Raw genomic sequence first — 20,694 nt, forward strand, 5'->3', positions numbered from 1 at the left:
ACTTCTTCTTCTTCTTCTTCCATGTGCTCCCCCATCAGCCCGTCTTTATTTACTACACTTCCATGGCCTACACCGCCAACGCTCACTCACCACCGTGACCCACCGTCTGCTGCCACCACCTTGTCGTTTATCCGTCGTTACCCTCTTTCTAAGAGCCTTGTATCCGAAGCCGAGAGGCTACTGTACCTTCGAATGAAAATTGTTATGATCTAGGCAAAAGGTCGCGACACCTCAAATTTGAGGTCATCGCGGCTTAGACTAGAGGCCATCGTGCTGACGGCGATGATTTTGAGCTTGTCTTGTAATGCGCTTAAATAGAACCTTTCAAATAGATGGTGCTTGGCGAAGGTGGCAAAGGACGGTGCCCATTTCTTTTCTCATGTTGGATGATTGTTTCGAGCAAAACTATAATTATAGGGAAAAGTTTCAAAAAAGTTCTAAACTTGTTAAATGGATATCAATTTAGTTATAAATCTTTTACTCTAATCAATTTAATACTGAATCTTTTAAAATATATATCAACCATCCGACATTGCATGATCGGCGCTAAAGTGAACAATTTTTAATCATACCTTTTGAATTTTTCTATAATTTTTTGGTTCTTTCCTTTTTCTTTGTCGTTCTATTTTTATTTTTTTTTTCTATGGCTGAGGGCCGGCAGACCATTGCACAATTTAAATTTTCAAATGAATGGACTTCAAGAAAAGCCCCGATCTGCCTTTAAACTTTTAGGATTGACAAGCAAAGTGGTATACGATTTCTTCATATTTTTCTTTTGAAATTTAAGTAGATATATTCAATTTTGACGGGAAGTAAAGGGCGCACGGCAACTCTAAGATCAACTTCTGGTGAATTGGAGAGAGGTAAAATTTTTTTTTTTTTCCTCAAATGACTTCAAAACTATTTTTGAGAGAAAAATACTTCAGAAATAGAAATATAAAATTACCTAATCAAACGAATTTTCCTTCAAAAAATTACGTCATGAAATGAATTTTTACTTTAGAATTAAAAAAAAATTCTACTGCGAAATTATTATCATGGGCGTCCAAAAGAAATTGCTTTGTCAATGCGCAAACCTTTTGACCCCCCCCCAAAAAAAAAAAAAAAAAAAAAGGCGCAAACCGAAGGGCTGTCTGAATGTCAAAGCATGGAGTGGACCATTCACGTCAGAGCAATTGATGCTGCTCCTGCTGCTCCAACATCATTATTGAGCTTCGACTTCATCGTTTAATTTTTCCAGCTTTCGAGAGCAGAAAGATTAAATGCAAGAAAAATAATTATGGAGGTTGTAAGACCGACGCCGGCCAGACCCAAGATCCAAACTAGCGTGAACGTAAAGCAAAGGGTTTTTTAACAAGTCGAACACAGCATCATCTTCATTCCATCATAAATCTTCTGCATACAATAATTTTCCTTCGTCTCCCCCAGAAAGGAAGGGGAAAAGAAGCCGCAAAGAACAAAAGGGGAAGAAGACAGAGCAACACTCCACGCATCGAAAACCCAGAGAGCGCAGCTCCGCACTCGGCGCCATCTTCACGAGTAACGAAAAATGGGAAAGAAAAGGAAATGAAACAGACCAAATCACACCCCCCATTTGGAGAGGGGAGGCGTCGTCGTCATCGTCGTCGTCGTCTTCTTCTTCTTGGTCATCTTTGTTCCAGGTGGGTGCTACTGCTACTGCAGTACTGCTACTGCTACTGCTGTGTGGACTCAACTGTGAAGGAGGACTGTGAATAGTGGTGAACATGGTGGGACGGACGGACGGACGGACGGTGGGTTCATGGGGAAGTGAGGTAAAAGACAGGATGGAGGATGAGGTGGAGGAACTTGAAGCAGGCGCAGGACAGGGACAGGAACACCACCCCGTACACCATCCGCAGAGCCATCCCCCGATATTCCTCTGCTTTTTTCCTGTGTTTTTTTTTAGAAAGAGGGGGAAAGACGAAGCGGAGAAGTGGGAGGAGGAGATGGTGGTGGACAGATGGAGAGAGAGAGAGAGAGAGGATATGATCTTTTTTGATTTGACGATGGGGAAGATGAGGTTCCCCTGCCGGACGTGTCAGTCTCCAGAGGCCTCCGCTCGACACGTGTAGCGATCCATTCGGCTGTTAACTCTGCACGCTTCTTGCTTTTTGACCGAGCAGAGTTCGAATCTAACAAGAGACACGTTAATTCAATCTGTTCCCCCTCTTTCACCCTTCTTTCGTAGTAAATAAATAAAATGATAATAATAACAACAACAGGCCACGGATCTTTGATCCGACATAAAATATAAACTCTAAACTTCTAATTTAACTTTCAAATCTAACTCAGCAACTCTTGCGACCATATCTGATCTCACTCTCTTTCGTGGCACATTAAGAGATCTCCAGTACTCCATACTTTCGATACATGCATGTCAATGTGTGCACCACACCATCATCGTGCATTCGAATCTAGACTATTCTATAACCTTACAAACTGCATTATTCGTTATCAAAACTGTACCGCCCTTTGCAACTCGATAAGCAGCAAACCGGTTTATATGAAAAGTCATGTGAGAACAACAACCTAAATCCAACACCTATTTATCTTTCGACGAACCCGTAATCACACACAAAACAACATCAATGTCGCGCTAGTGCTCTTCTCAACAACGTTCGTCACACCGCTTGTAACTTTCTGTTTGTCACCTCTGTTTATCAACTTATAACAATTTACATTGTCAACCTCTTTCATTGAAATCGACAATTCGTCTTTGCCATCCATTACCTTGGCCAAACCCCGAGTTATCAATAGCTCGCGCATCTTAACACTCCACGACCTAAAACTATTCCTCCCGCCAAACTTCGTTTTCCCGCCAGACATTATTACAATAACGAAATATCCAGATAATAATCAAACAACCAAAAGTCCCAAATCAAAATTCGTAACATATGATCCCAAGCTATGATACCAATTGCTTTAATATAAACGCGGAAATTAATCGGGATCTTCCAAATAAATCAATGCGAAAAACACCACAAAAATAAATAAGGAATAATAAAGAATCTTGGATATTTATGTGATTCAATCCAAATATCGGTATCTATATTTACGAGAAGAGCCGGCAGTAATAATTCACTATAATTAGACGATTTAAAGTGCAATCATTCATATGCTCGAGTATTTTTTATACCTAAATTAAAACAACTCGATTGAATATAAAACTCCCCGGCACAAAATCGTGTATTCAGAACTCCTCTGGCACGGCCGAAAAAAAAAAAAAAAAACGTCGCAAGTTGCTTTTTTTTTTTTTTTTTTTTTCTTCGCGGCTCGGACACTACTGAAGAAACCCTCGAAATGCCTTTTCATGTGCGGCTGCTACCAGAGCCAAAATCAAATCTGCAATCCACCAAATATTCAGATTGGGTCCCACCGAATGTTAAATTTCCCTTTTCTTCTTACGTGGCTTTTGGACGCGATGTTCCCTATATCTCTTCTCGAGACAATTTGATAAAAGCCAAAATAAGAAATAAAAGTGTCTTGTTCAAATCCTGGATATATATATATATCTTTAACTTTAACAGCCGTATAAGATTATCTAATTAAAGACCCGATCAATATCTAATCCACGTCATCTAATTAGATTCGGACTTCGCACGAGAGCTTAAACTCGAGACATAATTTAATGACATACGGATGAGATAATTCATCTCACCTAAATTTGATTGAAAATTCAAATAATTAAAGGTGTACACATGAGCCGTTGCTTAGCAGCACCATCGTGACATGGTTGTAGACCATTGCTCGATGGTGAGAGACACGTCCGACTTATTGCCCCTATTATTGCCCATTTTGCTAAGTTGGCCATATTTTTACTCTACATATATTAGTTGTTCTTGGCTTACTTCAGTGATCGCGAGTTTCGTGAATATAACTTAATTTCCTCCATGATTTTGAAAATGAAAGAAAAAAAGCTCAGATTTGGAAAAAGATGAAAAGATTCTGGATATTAATTTAGCATATACTTTTAACACAAACTAAACTTTACATTGAATGAACTTCGACTTTTGTTTTAAGCCCAAATCAACTTAAACTTTTAGAATTGACAAGCAAAGTGGCATGCATCTTTACATTTTATTTAAAAAAAACGAGTTAAGTAGTTTTATTACATTATAAAGGGAAGTAAAGCAGTTGCTTCTTCAAAAGCGCAAACCGACGGACCCTACCGTTCTATATAGATCAACGTTCGGGTAAAAATACTTTAGAAAATCACTTTTATATGAATATATGTCTTGAAAATTTTAAAATTTTGAACGTTTCCGACTGTCTGAATGTCAAAGCATTGGAGGGGACCATTCACATCAGAAGCCATTGATTGATGCTGCTCCTGCTGCTCTTTTGAGCTTTAACTTGATGTTTATTTTTTTTCAGCTTTCGGCTAGACCCAAGATCCAAACCAGCACGAAATTAAAGCAAAAGGGTACTAAGGGGAACACAAGATAATCTTCAATCCATCATAATTTTCTACACACGATGATGATCTTCCCCATCTTCCCAAGAAAGGAAGGGGTGCAAAAGAAAGGCGCAAGAACAGAGGGAAGAAGAAACAGAAGAAGAGGGGAGCAAAACACTCCACGCAATCAAAATCCAGAGAGCCCTAGTTCCGCAGCACGCGCATCATCTTCACGAGTTTGAGATATTCACAAACTGAAGCAGGAAAAGAAATGGGAAAAAAACAAACAAATCACACCCCATTTGGAGAGTCGACGTCGTCTTCTTCATCTTCATCTTCATCTTGGTCCAAGTGGGTGCTGCGAGGGACTCTCTGAAGAAGGACTCGAAAGCTTCCTGAACATGGTGGGATGGAAGGACGGTGGTTCATGGGGAAGTGAGGTAAAAGACGGGGTGGAGGATGAGGTGGAGGAACTTGAAGCAGGCGCAGGACAGGGACAGGAACACCACCCCGTACACCATCCGCAGAGCCATTCCCGTACTCTGCTTTTTTTTTTTTTTTCTTCTGTGCGTTTGTAGAGAGAGAGAGAGATGAAGCGGAGAAGTGGGAGACCGGGAGGAGATGGCGATGGTGAGAGAGAGAGAGAGAGAGAGGGAGTGGATAAGATCTTTTTTATTAGACGGCGATGGGGATGATGAGGAGGTTCCCCTGCCGAACGCTGTTAACTCTGCACGCCTGCTTGCTTCTTGACCAAGCAAAATTCAAATCTAAGAAGACAGACGTTATTCAATCTGTTCCCCAGTTCCCCTTCTTTCACGCTTCTTTCGTACTTACATGGACAAAATAATAATAATAATAATAATAAAGGCAAATGATCTCCCAATTTTGACCAAATAATTTAATTTATTTAATACAATTCATCAACTTAAACTTATCGTACATTATGATATTTAACCTTTTAAATTATCTGATTTGATCCCTGAACTTTTAGTACATACTCATATTTAATCCATAAATTATTAAATACATTGAACATTTTTATACAGTTCAAGTATTACATTCAACATGTACCAAAATTTTAAACATTGAATCATATTGCACATTTGATTTAGATCAAAATTCATGTATCGTTTAGGTCACTATCCCTGTTGACTAAGAGTTAAGTGATCGTGACATGCTGTCTTTACTCATCTATGGTGAGTTTCTATAGATCTTGAGGACCGGTTTACCCAACCATCCGTTGTTAACTTTTAGCCTACTTCATACAACAATTCCAATAAGATACGTGTGATTATGATTGATTACGAATGTCAGATCAGTCCTCCGACAAACCTTAGAAGAGCCCGTCGTCTATATTATCGGACTTTGTCTTGTCACGGGTATGGATTACGTCAAGTTAGAATCGTAGCATGAAATAGACCATCCGCAATATACACAAATAGCAAAATTGTGGATTGACTTCTCGAAGTCCGTAAATGACGTGGTTAAATGCGTTTCTCAAATTGGATATGCGTTGTCGTATGATTAAGATGTGTTTAATTTAGATACATTGATATATGCTCGAACAAATTTTTATACCCATCTATTAAAAGGTTGTATTTTTACTATGTTAATCGCGGTGTATCGCGTAACTCAATTTGATAATAAAAATTGTCGATTTGAGTTTTGAAAGTACGACACGTTTGTTAAACATGTCATTTGCGGATTAAACCCGCGAATTAAGCATGACACGATTATGATAACGATTGTAACCCCCAATCTTTAGCCATACTTACCGGCATTTACTTTTCTTCAAACGGTCATGATCAATATTCTAAAATCATACTTCCCGTTCTTACTCTACTTAGATGACGACTACAAAATGTACATCTACATAATTCTTATGTATGTTTTTTTTTTTTTGGATTGACATGGACATCCTCTCCATCTAAAAAAAAATATCGCTTTCTCTATGACGTGACGTCCTCTGAATGGAGTAAATTAAGATGTTTTATCTTTTGAAGGGAATTTTAGGATGCATTTGGCAACTATCCCGATCCCAAAAATTAATTTTGTTTAGAATTGATTTTTTCTGATTCTGTTTCATGAACGACTTTTAGAGAATCGTAACGCGTTTGGTAAATGCATAAAATTTTTATTTCCCGAGAACAATTTATCTTCTCAATATTTTATATTTAAATCAAATAATTACATCTTGTCACTATAAAGTCAACCTACATAGCAACACTAATAAAGTGAATACATATGATGCATAATCTATAATTAGTCTATTTATTTCGTGAATCAAGACATGTGCAAGATCCTCATAAGCTCAATAAGTAATTTGCACTTAAATTTTTGCCATGAATTTCTATTATGAAATATTAAAAAAGTAAGTCTTAATGATAAAATGGTTCCGAATTACACGCTTATCATCGAACACCATGAAATATCGTAGGATGACGTGAAGGCATATATATATATATAAACTTACTCTAGATTCCAGGTTCCATCTAAAATCTACCTATTAGAATAGGTTCCATAATTTTCGATCCGGTACTCCAGGTTCTAAGTTTTACCTTAAAACCATGCTTACCCTTAGTCGGAATCCATGGGAAAGTTGGGTTATGTTATCCTGTTCATTTGTCTCCTGAACGCCGTGACTTTTTAGGCGTTTATGAATATCGAGACAGTTCTACACATAGGCCCTTTAACATTTAAAGTAACTTCAGAAAAAGGAAGACACGGCCAGGGTCCATAGCTCAGTGGTAGAGCATTTGACTGCAGATCAAGAGGTCACCGGTTCGAACCCGGTTGGGCCCTATTCTCAATTAATTTTTTTTTGGGTGAATTCTTGCCAGTGATTCGAAGTCTTCTTGTAGATTGATTTTTTTTTTTTTCGGTCGAATACGGTGGTGATTACTCAAAAAGAAAAGAATGTGGGCCGTCCTTTTCCCTTTAGATCTAAGGACAAGTGAACAAATCTCATCAAATAATCATAAAACACCAAAGATGGGTCATGTAGATTATCTTTTGTTGTTTCAACTGATGTGAAAACACGATGACACAAACCAAAAGGTTTGTCGACAGATCTCATGTCATCGTTCAAAACTCAAAAGCACGACGACACAAACCAAAAGGTCAAGAAACAGAGTGGTTTTTGCCTGTAGCTTCTGTTTGGTAATCTGCTAAAACTTCATCGGTTCAGTTAATTCTGCAAGAACTTTCCTCTTTTGTCACCGGAATTTGGAATCTCTTTCCATCTTCCCCAAACTAGCCCAGTGGCTCCCGTATGAGCTTCTCGTTCTCAGCTCTAGTTCCTGCAATTTCGTGTATTTGAAAGAGATCTCCTATATTTATTCACCTTCATACACAAGCTCATGGTCCTGACAGAATGGATACTATGCAATACTTATTCTTGCTATTTTGCCTCTCTAAATGAGATGACCTCGTAGAAGAATCATGTATTTTGCCATCTTCATCGTGGGATCATACATAAAGTATCAAAGCATGGTAATAATACTTGGGCGATCGTCGTACTATAAATTTGTTAAGCAATTGAAGCCTTCACAAAAGCCAGGTCAGATGATCTTTTGCTCCTGCTACCGATGACCATGTCTGATGCAAATGTAGCCATGTCCATCCATCCGAACCATTAGCATCCTGAAATGGAAATATTGTCGTCCCTGAATGATATCGAACGCATTTAAGCAAGAATTCCACATGTCAAGATGAATTGCAAAACCTTACCTTTGCAACCAATACGGCAGAGCACAAGCAACTCTGCTGCTCCTCACCTTAAAAATTCAGAAAGCAAAATAAGACCAATGAGATGTCAAGATTAGAGCAACACATACCTAGAAAAGCCACAAATTTGTCACCAACTTAATCTTATTGTGTGCCATCATCTTTTTAGGCTCTAATAGATGGGCAGAGACTTTGAGAATGGGCTCAACGCACAAGCAACCTCAAAGAGGGACTTATATCTGTCGAGGTAAAATTCCTTCTAAGGTTGCCAAATAAGAGTTATCATCATAAGAAATCACCTTGCAAAAGACAAAATGACCAACTTGCCCATCAGGATGGCATTGCTAGCCTTACATCATCAGGTCAAATTTTCAACCGTGCAGAATCACCAAACTCGTAGGTCATGCCAGATCTCAACCTTCAGTTCACATGGTTCTTCACACTTCTTAAAACATCGCAACATTTGAGATATCTCCCAATGTGAACCTTATACTAACTAGACATGAGATAAAACCACTAAAAAAAAGAGATCTAAGCAATAAAGCATTTAATCTCCTGAAATTGCTGCATCATCGTGAAAGGGATGGACGCCTTTTTATATAAGATAATCAAACATGTGATATGGCTATCATTGGATGATGGTCTTTCCTGGAACAACTAAATGAGTGAGAAGACCCATCTGATGACTGTGAAACCCAAACACAATTTCGAGGCTTTCATCTGTTTTGATAAGTTCTCGTGGTATAACGAAAGATATTAGGCCCATGCTAGCGTAAAAGAATTCCTTACACATTCACCATTGGGTTGGTGACATATGTATTTGGACTTAGTTTTGTAACCGAATTCTTCCACATGTCAACAACCTGATGGTGAGTGCATAAATTATTTCTTGCATTGAACCTAATAAAAATCCTTGTAGCCTGAGTATCAAGATACAAGTTTTTATGTTTCTCTATGAAACGAATTCTTGCACGCAGCAAGACTGCAACTCACAATGATTTTGTTTGCCACAAGAACCATGTAATGTTGCACACAATAAGACTGCAACTCATGATGATTTTCTTCCACAAGAATCATGCAATGAGCAGCGGAAAACAACCCGAATCTAGGTCAAATGGCAATTCAAAACCCATTTATAAGACTTATATTATCCTCTTTCATTTATCTCGTCCTACACAGAGTTAGGTTTAAGTCTGACCAGAATAGTATCACATGGACATGATAACTTTCAAACCTTCTCCAGACACAAGTTAGAATAAAATTTTTGAATGACTGAGGATCAGCTCCATCTCCGTGATCAGTTGACAATAGGAATTCTAGGCCATCAAATAGATCATGGGAATTATGTTGAAACCAATGCCCAATCTCTTGTTATACCAGCAAAGGTTGTAATCTTGCAGTATAGCTGGAATGCATTTAATGATACACTGAACAACGACTGTAATTTCTGGAGAAAACAAAATTATGATGGGCGGGCAGGATTTGTATATAATACAGACTTGCAGAAAGCTTTGAAGGACATCATACAATAGTTCTATCATCAATATCTAGAAACCAATAATGATGCACAACCAAAATAAAACATTAAAACAACAGGTGAGCTGGAAAAAGAGAATGATGTATGACAAATTTGAAAGATGTGAACCATATTGGACCAAACAAAATCTGCACCACCTTACCCAAAGAGGAATGGAATTAAGAAAAAGTACTCACCATGCATCTCCCACTTTTGAAACTTCACTAGCCAGGTGTCCGAACCGATCTTCGTAGGAAATACTTGATCTACCCAAACTCGATATTGTTTCCCCTGTTGGTCTCCATGGTTCCCCTTCAGTGCACTTATGCATTCACGAAAAGACTGCTCAACACCAGATGGATGGATAAAAATCCCAGGTAATTGCTGTCAAAAGGCAACAGAGAAAGAAGAGAATTTTTAATCATTTCACATGTACTGCTCGGAAAAAATGCTAGTGTCCATATGACCCATGGCATGATTTAATTAGGCACTGACAGATCAGTTGGTCTGAATATAAGTAACAACTTGCAAGCGCTAGTCAGAGCACGTGAATTGGATTTGTTGCATACTTTGCAAGTTTATACCTATTCTCAATGAAATAAGTACATTAGAAAGGAATGAGACGCACACAAACTGCTTCCAGAGATGTGACGTAATTCTCAGAGTTCTCAATCTCTCCACGTCTCCATATTTCATGTAGCAAGTAAAATCTCACTACTTCACCACTGGGACTGAGATTTCCCTTTTCAAAGCCTGAAAGGTCTGTCTCATCCCTTGGAGAGGTATTTGGACCGAGTCCAAAATGACCAATGGCCTGAATGATCCCAGAAGCACACCTTTCTTTGGCATGAATGATTTTAGGGTTGTCTTTGGCATTTTCAGCATGCCACAGCAACAATTCTTCTTGAGCATTGCTCACCTACACATCCAAAATGTCCATGAAACAAATATGACCAGCAGAGGTAAGACAGGTTCAATACAAATCAATGCAATACAAAACTACCGACCATGACACCATACACATCTGGAATGCTGAACAGTTCAGCATCGTTTCCAGAATCACCACAAACAAGGGTATTAGTAGGAAGCTTTCCTTCTGCCTTAAACTTTTTTAACAAGTATGCAAGAGCTTGTCCTTTCCCAGCACCTTGTGGTAATATGTCCAAATCCATTCCTCCACTGTAGATAATTTTGACGTCCAACTGAGAGGGAAAGAAGAGGCCTATAAGTTGCCAGTGCCATAAGCATACATTAAGGAGGAAGAGAGAGGAAATTAATTAAACAACAAGATCCTAGGAGACTAATAAATTTGTTACCCCTTGTTTTGTCAAAAGCTCTGAAAGTTTCTTTGTCACATCCTGAGCCTTGCTTTTGTCAACGTAGAAGCTAACCTTGTGTGGTCTTTGTTCTGTTTCTGACTACATTGACAAGCAAAAGTCAGTTAGTCTTCTTAGCGTGACACATATCATTGTCTATATGATGGGAAAAAAAAAATCTGTGGGTACATAAATAGAAAAGAGGGTATTCAATAATAAAAGTTTAGCAAGTCTAAACAGAGAGGACTCCTTGGAAAGAAGCTTTTATGCATGAGGCACACCTGAAGAGTAAGTTCAGGAAACTTGCTTGTTTCCTCTACTACAATATTTCGGTCCCATTTCTGATTTAAAATCTCTTCCCAACCACCATCTGGAACCATCAAGTTACCATAGGTTATCTCAGTCCCAACAGACATTATGGTTATGTCTGGAGTTAACATGGGCTTCTCTTTTCTCAGCTGTTTATATAGGGTGGGCGACCTTCCAGTTGAGAAAACTAAGAGGGAATCATGACGGTAGCTGGATTCCCATAAAGCATTGAATCGGAGCAGGGAGATGTTCTCAGGGTCATGGTGGTCAACCTGCAAGGCCTCTTGTTCAGAGAAAAACCACATAAAGTAACTGGGCTGATACAAATCTAAAGTCCCATTACACAACTTACCATTGTATAATCAAGATCTGATACTATCATGAGCTTCGCTGGAGAACTGAGCCGCTCCATAGTGTTTGGTTCAATCTGTCAGTGAAATAGAGCAAATTTTTAGCATCCACTCAGTAAATAACAAAAAGTAGTACAGATTTAACGCAAATTCTTATCATAGACTTGTTTCTCCAGCTTGTAGGATAGGAAATCACATGACCAAGCGCTTTATGTAGTGATTGTAAGACGGTCCCTTCTTTAAGAGGAGAGAAGATAATAGGCTTATTGGTTGTACATTTGCTGCTTCAAAGGCACCACGAGTTCTTGACACAAACTAGAAAGACAGAGACCAGATCGCACACAAATGGTGAAACCGGATCACAGAATCTGCAAAACGATACTCTGAACACTTAATAGAAAAAGAGTGAAACTCCGGATCCTAAATGACAATTGTTCTCATGAAGAAGCCTTGTTTCATATGGCCTTAACTAACCATGGACATGTACCACAGAGCAAACAAAAGAGTACATAAAAGTCCAATACACCAGGAGGGGCCATTTTGGTAAAAGTTGCTGCAGTGATTTGAGCAAGCTGATAAGGTGAACTTACTACTAATTCAGCAAAGTGATACAGCAAGCCAAAATAAGCACCAACCTCACATATAATAACCCGGAAACAAACGATTAAGGAGCTTGATGGGCAGTTCATAGCTCACCAAAGTCATCGTACAGGTATTCTAATGGTATTCTACGGAAGATTTCCTCGAGAGCTCCCATTGTGTGAAACTCTCTCTCATCCTTATGAGCGAACATGTCGCGAAGTGTGCGTTTATGAAATTGAGTGCATATCGACGGGCTATTCTATTCAGCTCTAATAGCTGATCCTAGCGAAGTTAGACAGCTCCAACAGGGGGGGAAAGAAAAAGAGAGATGCTCGGAATGGCAAAGCGAAGAAGCGTAATTCAAGCTGCTGACTTCCCAGACAAAACCGCCAACGAGCCTCGCGCGCTTGCGCGTCAGCGAAGCGAAGCGACATTTACCAGGAAGAAGATTGGAAATGCTGCAAAGATTTCGATGAGGTTGTCTCCCAGAACCAAATCGAATCAAACCAAAAAACGGATTGAAATCCTCCAATCAATTTCTACGGATCTCTTCCTCGAGCACAAACTCATTAAACGGAAACATCGACAAGCTGATTAAGTTTCTCACCTGGGGAATGCGATTGCCACTGAGCCGATGGAAACTCGACGATGGAGTCGCGCTGATGGATGTGCTCGAGAGAGATTTGTGGCCCAGCGATCACGCGAAGCAATAAAAGGAGGAGAAGGAGGAGGAGGAGAAAGAGAATCGGATCCAAGTTCGTTGGCGCTTGCTCGCGAAGCGAAACGAAGCGATGGGACGGGGGGAAGGACGAGGCCAAAGGGGAGCGAAACGGGATTTTCCTTTCTGGACACGTGTTCAACCGGGATTTCCCGCGCTGCCCTGTGGGTCCCGTCGCCTGAGGAACATTTTGCGGCGTTTTAAGTGTTAATCGTAACCATTAATCACATCGATCGCTCGATGTGATTTTTTTTTTGCCCGATGTGAATTTTGCAAAATGCAAAATGCGATTGAACTTACTTCACATGTTCATCGGTTTGATTAAATATGGTTATTTTGCAATGTCGAGTGCCCTCATATCCTGAAGAACCATTTCAATGACCGTAAAACAAGCCCACGGCTCGGAGTTACAACAATGTCCCTCACTTCACCCAAATCTCAACTTAATTAAGTAAGGCGAACTAGAGCTCGGGTTTTGAAAGAGGGATCGAAGCAATGACACCACTCGCGCGCGCATGGATTAGACATTTGGATGGCTAGCCATGTATATAAATCTTTAATTGTTGGGCTGGGTTCACTCCCATGTGGAGGAAGCCAAGTGAAATGCAAGCCCGAATGCTTAAGCTCGTATGATAATTCATGTGGAGAAATGAATGGGATGCTATATTGGCATAAATAAGTAGGGTTTCTCTCTTTATTTATGTGGTAGCATCAAAGAACAATCGACGTGAGACGCTAGGAGGAAGAGAGAGCAGAAAATCTAGAAAGATGGTGTCATCTGATTTTCAATAATCTTGAAGGATGATGTTATTAATGCCCTGTACATCTAGTGTTAGCTAGAAAAGTACTTTGTTCACTCGATTTTGTTGACGGTGAAGATTTTGGGTGGACTCCAATCTCGCGGTTTTTTATTTCCTCGAACCAGGAAGGTTTTTCACTTAAAGTTGTCTCTTATTTGCGGGTGCTTGGCACTTATATTTTAATGCATAGATTGCTTTATTGAGTTGTCTTTTAATCCGATATTGTTGGAGTTGTTATTGTTCTCTTTTGTTGACTTGAGAGAAGTTTAGAATGGGAAAAATTGTGAGCACCCGCTTATAATTTGTTCGGTGCAGAATTAGGTGATGTGATCCTTTATTCTCTACACTGCCAAGCCAAAATGGGGTCCCGGAATTCCGAGGTATAGGATATCGGCATATTGCCTGGAGGTATAATCTCGGCATATTCCACTTCTCTTGGATTTCATGCTAAATAGAAGACAAAAAGGTTTGGGTTGTGTGACCAGCGCTTCATTAAGGTGCTTTAGGGAGTAAAATCAGGGTTACCTTAAGTCATGATAGGATCGAATCTACGCAACAGGCAAATAAGGTCTGCTCAAGTTTTTATTTGAGAAAATGAAAGCATTTCGGATCCTTATTTAAAACTTTTCTTTATTCTCGGCGTAACCATAAATGATCCATCTATAGTTGGACCAACCAGTCAACGCTTTAAAATATAACACTAGATAGATCGATTTGCGACGACATAGCTTGCTCTACACGTGTCAAGACCCAAAAAGAGTATTTCAAGTAAAAACACGATGTTATGGCCACTTGGGATGAGTGTTTGCTTATGGACTACTCAAAGAGATATTTCCCTCTCGAGGTAAGTTTGGGATGTCATAGCTCTCCTACTTAAGAAACTATTGTCCGTACTGTTGTTGATACTTACCTCCTAGCACTGCTTCCCCTATTTAATGTGCAGCCCGGCCCATTCCTACCTTCTCTATTATCTTAGAAATCCGGCGTAACTTGCGTATTATCTAAATTATCTTGCCTCGAATATCACTCCCTAATGTCGTTAGATTTTACATGGCTTAGTTTATCACAACCCATATATCTACTGGGAGGTGATATCACTCAGCCTAGTCATTGTGGGCCAAGCCCAAAAAAGAGTGCTCAAAGTAACAACATAAAAGATTAACAGTTTGGACGAGAGATCTTACTTATTTATTACTCAAGTAAGGCCAATATGTTTTGAGGGCATACTCGACCCACATTGGATGTGACAAAGGGCATGGAGAAAATGTCATAGCGAAAGGGCTCAAATAAGCTGCAGCTCTTGCCAAGCTTCTAAGATGCTGGAGGGATAGAGAATTGGGAGACTATCGCCAGGCGGTGCAATACCTTTGAATGTTTTATAAATGAACATATTACCGCCACATTGTTTGGTTACTTGGTATATTTCCTTTTTGCTTGGCTCACATGGAACGTAATCGTGTCGCCACATCGTCATATGATCATAATATTACCAAAATTTGGTAGTGACAGAGATATATATTGAATACTTTACATAGTTTTAGGGGCATCGTGGATTTCAACTTAGATATTAGAATTTCACACGTCGCGTGCAAACTGTTATAAAATTGCGGTTGTCTACACATGCCAAATGTTTTTGTTTTATCAATTTATGAAGCTTGCAAGAGTCTCCCATAAGTTGGACCTCAATACCAGTGTCTCTGGATTATAAAAAAAGAAGAAGATGAGAAATGTCCAGTTAATCTTTAATGGTTGACCGAGTGATTAAGCGTTTAATTTAGATGCAACGGATCTTTTGTTCCCAATCTTGGGTGCCGTGCCTATCAATTTTGTTATCGGACGTCTCACACGATGCACGTGAATTAGGCAGTTTCCTGTATCCGTGAGCATTAGTAAGCCCAAAGATCCGCATTTGCGTGGCATTAAGAACTTGAGACAAAAGAAGAAAAAGAGAGACGAGGAGGAGGAGAAGAGGAGAAAGGTTCGGGCCGAGCTGTCCTAGTTGGGTATCTGTCTGAAGGCCCAATCCGCCAACTTCCTACCCGACACAACTGCATTTCCCTCCAAGGGAGAGACCCAATTCAGACGCCAAACTTTATTCGTTTTCTGTTCATTATTTTACATCTCTCTCTCTCTACTTTGTCCCCGTCCTAGTGGAATCATGGAGGGGAATCACTCTCTTCGTTCTCCAATTCCCACTCCATATGCCTCCTCTCCTCTCCCCAACCCATTAACTCTGGGACAAACCCACACCTCCCTTCACCAAAAATGTCCATGCCCTTCTCTCACTTCCTTCCCGTTCCCCAATTGTCACGCACTTCTCCGCTAGCTTCGCAGAACTGCATCGTCCCATTTCGGTACCCACAAGCTCCCAAGCTCGCGCCCTCAAGACCCACTAGCGAAAGCCAGGGACTTTCCGGTTCCGGCAAGCCGAGTACCTTGCTGGGGCGATCCAGTTTGACCCCTAACATCGGGAGCGACCAATTGGGTGTCGCAAAGTCCGAGCTTTACGGCGCGAGACGGAGGGACGTGAAATTCGGCCGCGTGAGGCTGCGAGCGGTGGTTAGTGAAGAGAGGGCTGTGGAGAGAGAAGGAAATGGGAAAGTGGGTGGGAGAGATGGAGAGGACTGCTATGATGCCATCGTGATTGGGTCGGGGATTGGAGGCCTGGTCGCGGCCACGCAGTTGGCGGTGAAAGGGGCGAAGGTTCTCGTGTTGGAGAAGTACGTGATTCCCGGTGGGAGCTCTGGTTTTTATGAGAGAGATGGGTATACGTTTGATGTTGGGTCTTCTGTGATGTTCGGTTTCAGTGACAAGGTCAGCTTTATTGTTTGCTTTTTTCTTTTTTTCCACGTGCATCTTCTTTTCTATGTCACTTTTAGTTCTGTTCGTAGATGTTTTTGTGAAATAAAAAGAGTTCACCAACTCTCTCCTGTATTGCAATTTGAGTTCGGCACTCACGGGGGCATAGATTAGGTTGATTGAATGAATGATGCCTTGTGGAAAATATTTCGTGTCAATGGGAGAGTAGTTGCCACTTGGAGCATCGAATCGCTTTTAATTCGATGAGTTTGCTCATGAATTTTGGCTCCGCTTTCAAGAGAGGAGAAGGGTTCTTCCTCTAGGTCTAATGCGGTCTTCTGTTCTTATATACTTACTTGTTAGCACTAATACCGAGTTACCGACATAGTTGGCATTTGCTTTTTGCTTGATGACTTCCTCGGTTCTATCTCTAGCTGATTAAGTACATATACTCTGCTCTTGCTGATTAGAGCTTTGAATCCGAGCAGGGAAACCTAAACCTGATAACCCAAGCGCTAGCTGCAGTGGGCTGCAAGATGGAAGTTATACCTGATCCAACTACAGTCCACTTCCATTTGCCCAGTGACCTTTCTGTTAGAGTGCACAGGGAATACAGTGATTTCCTTAGAGAACTGACTGGCAGATTTCCTCACGAGAAGGAAGGGATTCTCAAGTTCTACGGCATATGTTGGAAGGTTCATCTTGATGAAGATGACTAATTTTGTTTTAGCAGGCTTACCTCTGACTTAACATCCAAACTTTGTATTTTGTATTTTGAATTTTGCAGATTTTCAACTCCTTAAACTCGCTGGAACTCAAGTCTCTGGAAGAACCAATATACCTCTTTGGACAGTTCTTTCAGAAACCTATTGAGTGCTTGACACTTGGTAAGTGTTCTCATACTTGTAACTGAAAGAATTTCTGTTCACATCTGAGATCCTGACATCTGTTCTGAAGAAAAGGCAAGAGGCGAAGATGGCACTTCCATCATAAGGAAACCGGGTGTCAAATTTTCATGGACAAATAGAGACGTTTATGTAGGAATATTACACTTAAAGGAAAAAAGTTCTTCAATTTCAACTGTGTTAATTCTGACCAACTGATGTTCCAATTTTGGGCCATCTCGTATGGGGCATTGAAGATACGTTCTCTCTCTGATTTGAGCTGTGTTGAACATATCAGTCGCTGGTGTGTTAATTGGACTTGTGTTTCTCACATTGACAGCCTACTATCTCCCTCAGAATGCTGGAGCTATAGCTCGGAAGTACATAAAGGATCTGGAATTGTTATCTTTCATTGATGCAGAGGTGCAACATCCTTCCTTTGTGCCCATCAGAAGTTATAACATTCTAATAGCTAAAAAAAAATTCGACCTGATTGAAGAATCTCAAAGAATCATTCCTTCACGTTGTTTGCAGTGTTTTATTGTGAGTACAGTCAATGCACTGCAGACACCAATGATAAATGCAAGCATGGTAAGGCTCCTCATTGGCTGTTTGCCGTTTCTACCACTCAAAGTTGCCTTGTCTCCTCACGTACCGTTTTGCACCAGGTACTTTGTGACCGGCATTTTGGGGGTATTAACTATCCTGTTGGTGGTGTTGGTGGAATTGCAAAGTCCTTGGCAAATGGGTTGGTTGAACAGGGCAGTGATATACAATACAGGGCAAACGTGACTAATATCATCCTTGAGAATGGAAAGGCTGTAAGTTGATGTCGCTTTTGTCTTTGTTTTTGCTTGGTCATGGGACTTCTTTTGCTTATGTATTTACCCAATTGTGAAGGTAGGAGTCAGGCTGTCAGATGGAAGGAAGTTCTTCGCTAAGACCATAATATCTAATGCCACAAGATGGGACACATTTGGTGAGTTCTTAGAGAAGCATTTTAATGTCTTTACCACTTTGACCATAATCTGTTTGCATTTTCTTCATTACAATGGTTTACATGTCTCTCACCGATAATTGAGAGGTTCTCAATATATATCGTCGTAGGTAAGCTTTTAAAGGGAGAAAATCTGCCAAAAGAAGAAAGAGAATTCCAGACACGTTATGTTAAAGCGCCATCATTTCTTTCCATCCACATGGGGGTTAAAGCTGAGGTTTTGCCCCAGGATACTGATTGCCATCATTTTGTGCTCGAGGTTTGATGTCCTAGTTGAATTCCTTAATTCTGGTCTCTGAGCTTTTATTCAGGAAGATATAACTAAAAGGCGTCCTTTGCTGTCTTTCTCAATTATGTAGGACACATGGTCAAGACTAGAGGAGCCTTATGGCAGTATATTTTTGAGCATTCCAACCATCCTTGACCCATCATTGGCTCCTGAAGGACACCATATTCTTCATATATTTACAACTTCTTCCATTGAAGAATGGCAGGTTGGTTGAATAACTTTTTAATTGTACTTTGATTTGGGCATTGACGCATGATATAGGCAGTCTGAAAAGTGGGTTTCATTTGGTGGCAACGATGAGCGATAACAAGCTGTTTTCTAATGGTTTCAGGGACTCCCTCAAAAAGAATACGAGGAAAAGAAGCAGCTTGTGGCTGATGAAATCATTAGAAGATTAGAGACGAAGCTATTTCCAGGACTCAAATCATCCATTGCCTTTATGGAGGTCTAGGCGACATTCATTTGTTAATTTACTGTTATGATTCATTTCTTAAAATCCTCAATGTGACGATAGTCATAAAAAAGATGCAGAAAATATTTCAGAAATATAGAAAGATTGCATGGTCATAATAAGATATCCCATGCCTTCATTTGGTATTCTGGTATGTGATCGCATTAAATAAAACGGATAGAATGTCTTAGGCTGACATAGAATGCTTGTTTCAGTTTTGATAAGATATTTTCGTTAAACAAGTAGTTATTGTAAAAGTGGGAGAGCATTTCATACATTGTACAAATCCTCTAATTAAAATCAATGGGTGACTCCTATTTGATCTCCTTTACTATTGTCAGCATACCCTCAGACTCTGTTGGCTTTAGTAGCATGTCAGAAAGTTGTCGCCCGTTTGCATGATCACTTCAGTATGTACCATAGTAGTACTTCTAATTTCTGAAGGAGGGACTGGACTAAAATCTTGCTCCATTATAGTCAACCTTACTTCAATTATTGCAGAAGGCTAAGAAAGTGATGGCAAAATGAGAGCATTTCGTGGTTGTTAGGAAAAGAGGGAACAGCAAATGTGCAACTTTTGTGGTATTTCTTATATGATTCACAGCTGAATGCATTTGGGACAATCCTTACAGAGAGCAAGTTCACATTGTGGAAAAATTGTACCTGTACTCGAGAATTGTTTGAATCTAAAACCTGATCATGTCAAGGAGATAATGTGGAAAATGGTAGGAGAGTTAATGGGTTACAGAAACAAAAGAAACTTCCATGGATATGAGAAGTTTCAGGATAAATGCCTGGCACTGCATTCTGCACCTTTCACATATATATAGTGTCCCGACTCTTGAAATCTTTCTGTCTAAAATCCAGGTGGGGACACCCAAAACGCACCGGAGATACTTGGCACGTGATGAAGGAACTTATGGACCAATGCCACGTAACGTACCTAAAGGCTTGTTGGGAATGCCTTTTAATACAACAGTAAGTACTTGTCAGCCTGTGCTGACCCTCAGAATTAAGTACACCACTTGTTAAGAATCACGAATCAACTTGCTAACCAACAAGCTAATTTTCAGAGCATAGATAGCCTTTACTGTGTGGGAGACAGCTGCTTTCCAGGACAAGGTGTCATTGCGGTAGCCTTTTCTGGCGTGATGTGCGCTCATAGAGTAGCTGCTGATATTGGTAAGCTGGACTGGGATTATGGAAGATAAATTTATGTATCTGATAGAATAACGTGATAAACTTCTGTAGACCTGGAGAATCTTGTGCCTATCTATATGCAGCATTATTGGTGTGGTTTCTTACTGCAGATTGGGAGTTTTCCTGAGCCCATTTATGCTGTGTTTAGCTCTTGAGTCTCAAGATTGAATTGTTTTACAATGTTGGTTCTTGAATTGTTTTACAATGTTGGTTCTTCAGCATACCTCTCTCTCTCTCTCCAGGTCTTGAGAAGAAGTCACCCATCTTGGATAATGCCCTGCTTGGTGTACTTGGTTGGCTGCGTTCGTTAGCATGAGATCGTACTCAGGTATTCATCATC

General features: G+C 40.1%; 2 protein-coding genes and 1 non-coding gene across 4 annotated transcripts; 2 read left to right on the forward strand and 1 right to left on the reverse strand.

Annotated features, from left to right (window-relative positions):
* Positions 1-7,147: 7,147 nt before the first annotated feature.
* Positions 7,148-7,219, forward strand: TRNAC-GCA. Its single transcript has one exon. It is a non-coding gene; the product is annotated as a tRNA-Cys (tRNA).
* Positions 7,220-7,447: 228 nt separating this feature from the next.
* LOC115726668 (sucrose-phosphatase 1-like) lies at positions 7,448-13,005 on the reverse strand. Of its 2 annotated transcripts, XM_030656650.2 has the most exons (9): positions 12,824-13,005; positions 11,637-11,711; positions 11,257-11,556; positions 10,976-11,077; positions 10,667-10,861; positions 10,288-10,578; positions 9,857-10,043; positions 8,147-8,193; positions 7,448-8,059 (listed from the first exon to the last, which is right to left on the reverse strand). In XM_030656650.2, the coding sequence occupies exons 2-9, from the start codon at positions 11,694-11,696 to the stop codon at positions 7,964-7,966; spliced, it is 1,278 nt and encodes a 425-aa protein (XP_030512510.1). In that variant the 5' UTR covers positions 11,697-11,711; positions 12,824-13,005; the 3' UTR covers positions 7,448-7,963. The 2 variants fall into 2 exon arrangements, with proteins under 2 accessions (XP_030512510.1, XP_048127431.1); XM_048271474.1 differs by lacking the exon at positions 11,257-11,556.
* A 2,860-nt stretch (positions 13,006-15,865) lies between these two features.
* LOC115726659 (prolycopene isomerase, chloroplastic) lies at positions 15,866-20,694 on the forward strand. The gene is made up of 13 exons (XM_030656630.2): positions 15,866-16,548; positions 17,022-17,228; positions 17,321-17,420; positions 17,758-17,840; positions 17,952-18,008; positions 18,086-18,238; positions 18,318-18,396; positions 18,525-18,673; positions 18,774-18,908; positions 19,035-19,148; positions 20,022-20,132; positions 20,228-20,336; positions 20,597-20,694. Exons 1-13 carry the CDS (start codon positions 16,000-16,002, stop codon positions 20,668-20,670), a joined length of 1,920 nt encoding a protein of 639 aa, XP_030512490.1. The 5' UTR covers positions 15,866-15,999; the 3' UTR covers positions 20,671-20,694.

Source organism: Rhodamnia argentea, chromosome 10 (assembly GCF_020921035.1).
Source record: "Rhodamnia argentea isolate NSW1041297 chromosome 10, ASM2092103v1, whole genome shotgun sequence".
NCBI lineage: Eukaryota > Viridiplantae > Streptophyta > Magnoliopsida > Myrtales > Myrtaceae > Rhodamnia > Rhodamnia argentea.

Excerpts from the sequence above, each read along its gene's own strand:
- LOC115726668 (XM_030656650.2), bottom strand. The coding sequence starts at position 11,696 with ATGGAGCGGCTCAGTTCTCCAGCGAAGCTCATGATAGTATCAGATCTT. Across the intron at positions 11,078-11,256 it reads TTCCTGAACTTACTCTTCAG|TCAGAAACAGAACAAAGACC; the intron begins GTGTGCCTCATG and ends TTGTCAATGTAG. Across the intron at positions 10,044-10,287 it reads CATCTCTGGAAGCAGTTTGT|CAATTACCTGGGATTTTTAT; the intron begins GTGCGTCTCATT and ends GCCTTTTGACAG.
- LOC115726659 (XM_030656630.2), top strand. The coding sequence starts at position 16,000 with ATGTCCATGCCCTTCTCTCACTTCCTTCCCGTTCCCCAATTGTCACGC. Across the intron at positions 20,133-20,227 it reads GAATGCCTTTTAATACAACA|AGCATAGATAGCCTTTACTG; the intron begins GTAAGTACTTGT and ends GCTAATTTTCAG. Across the intron at positions 20,337-20,596 it reads TAGAGTAGCTGCTGATATTG|GTCTTGAGAAGAAGTCACCC; the intron begins GTAAGCTGGACT and ends CTCTCTCTCCAG.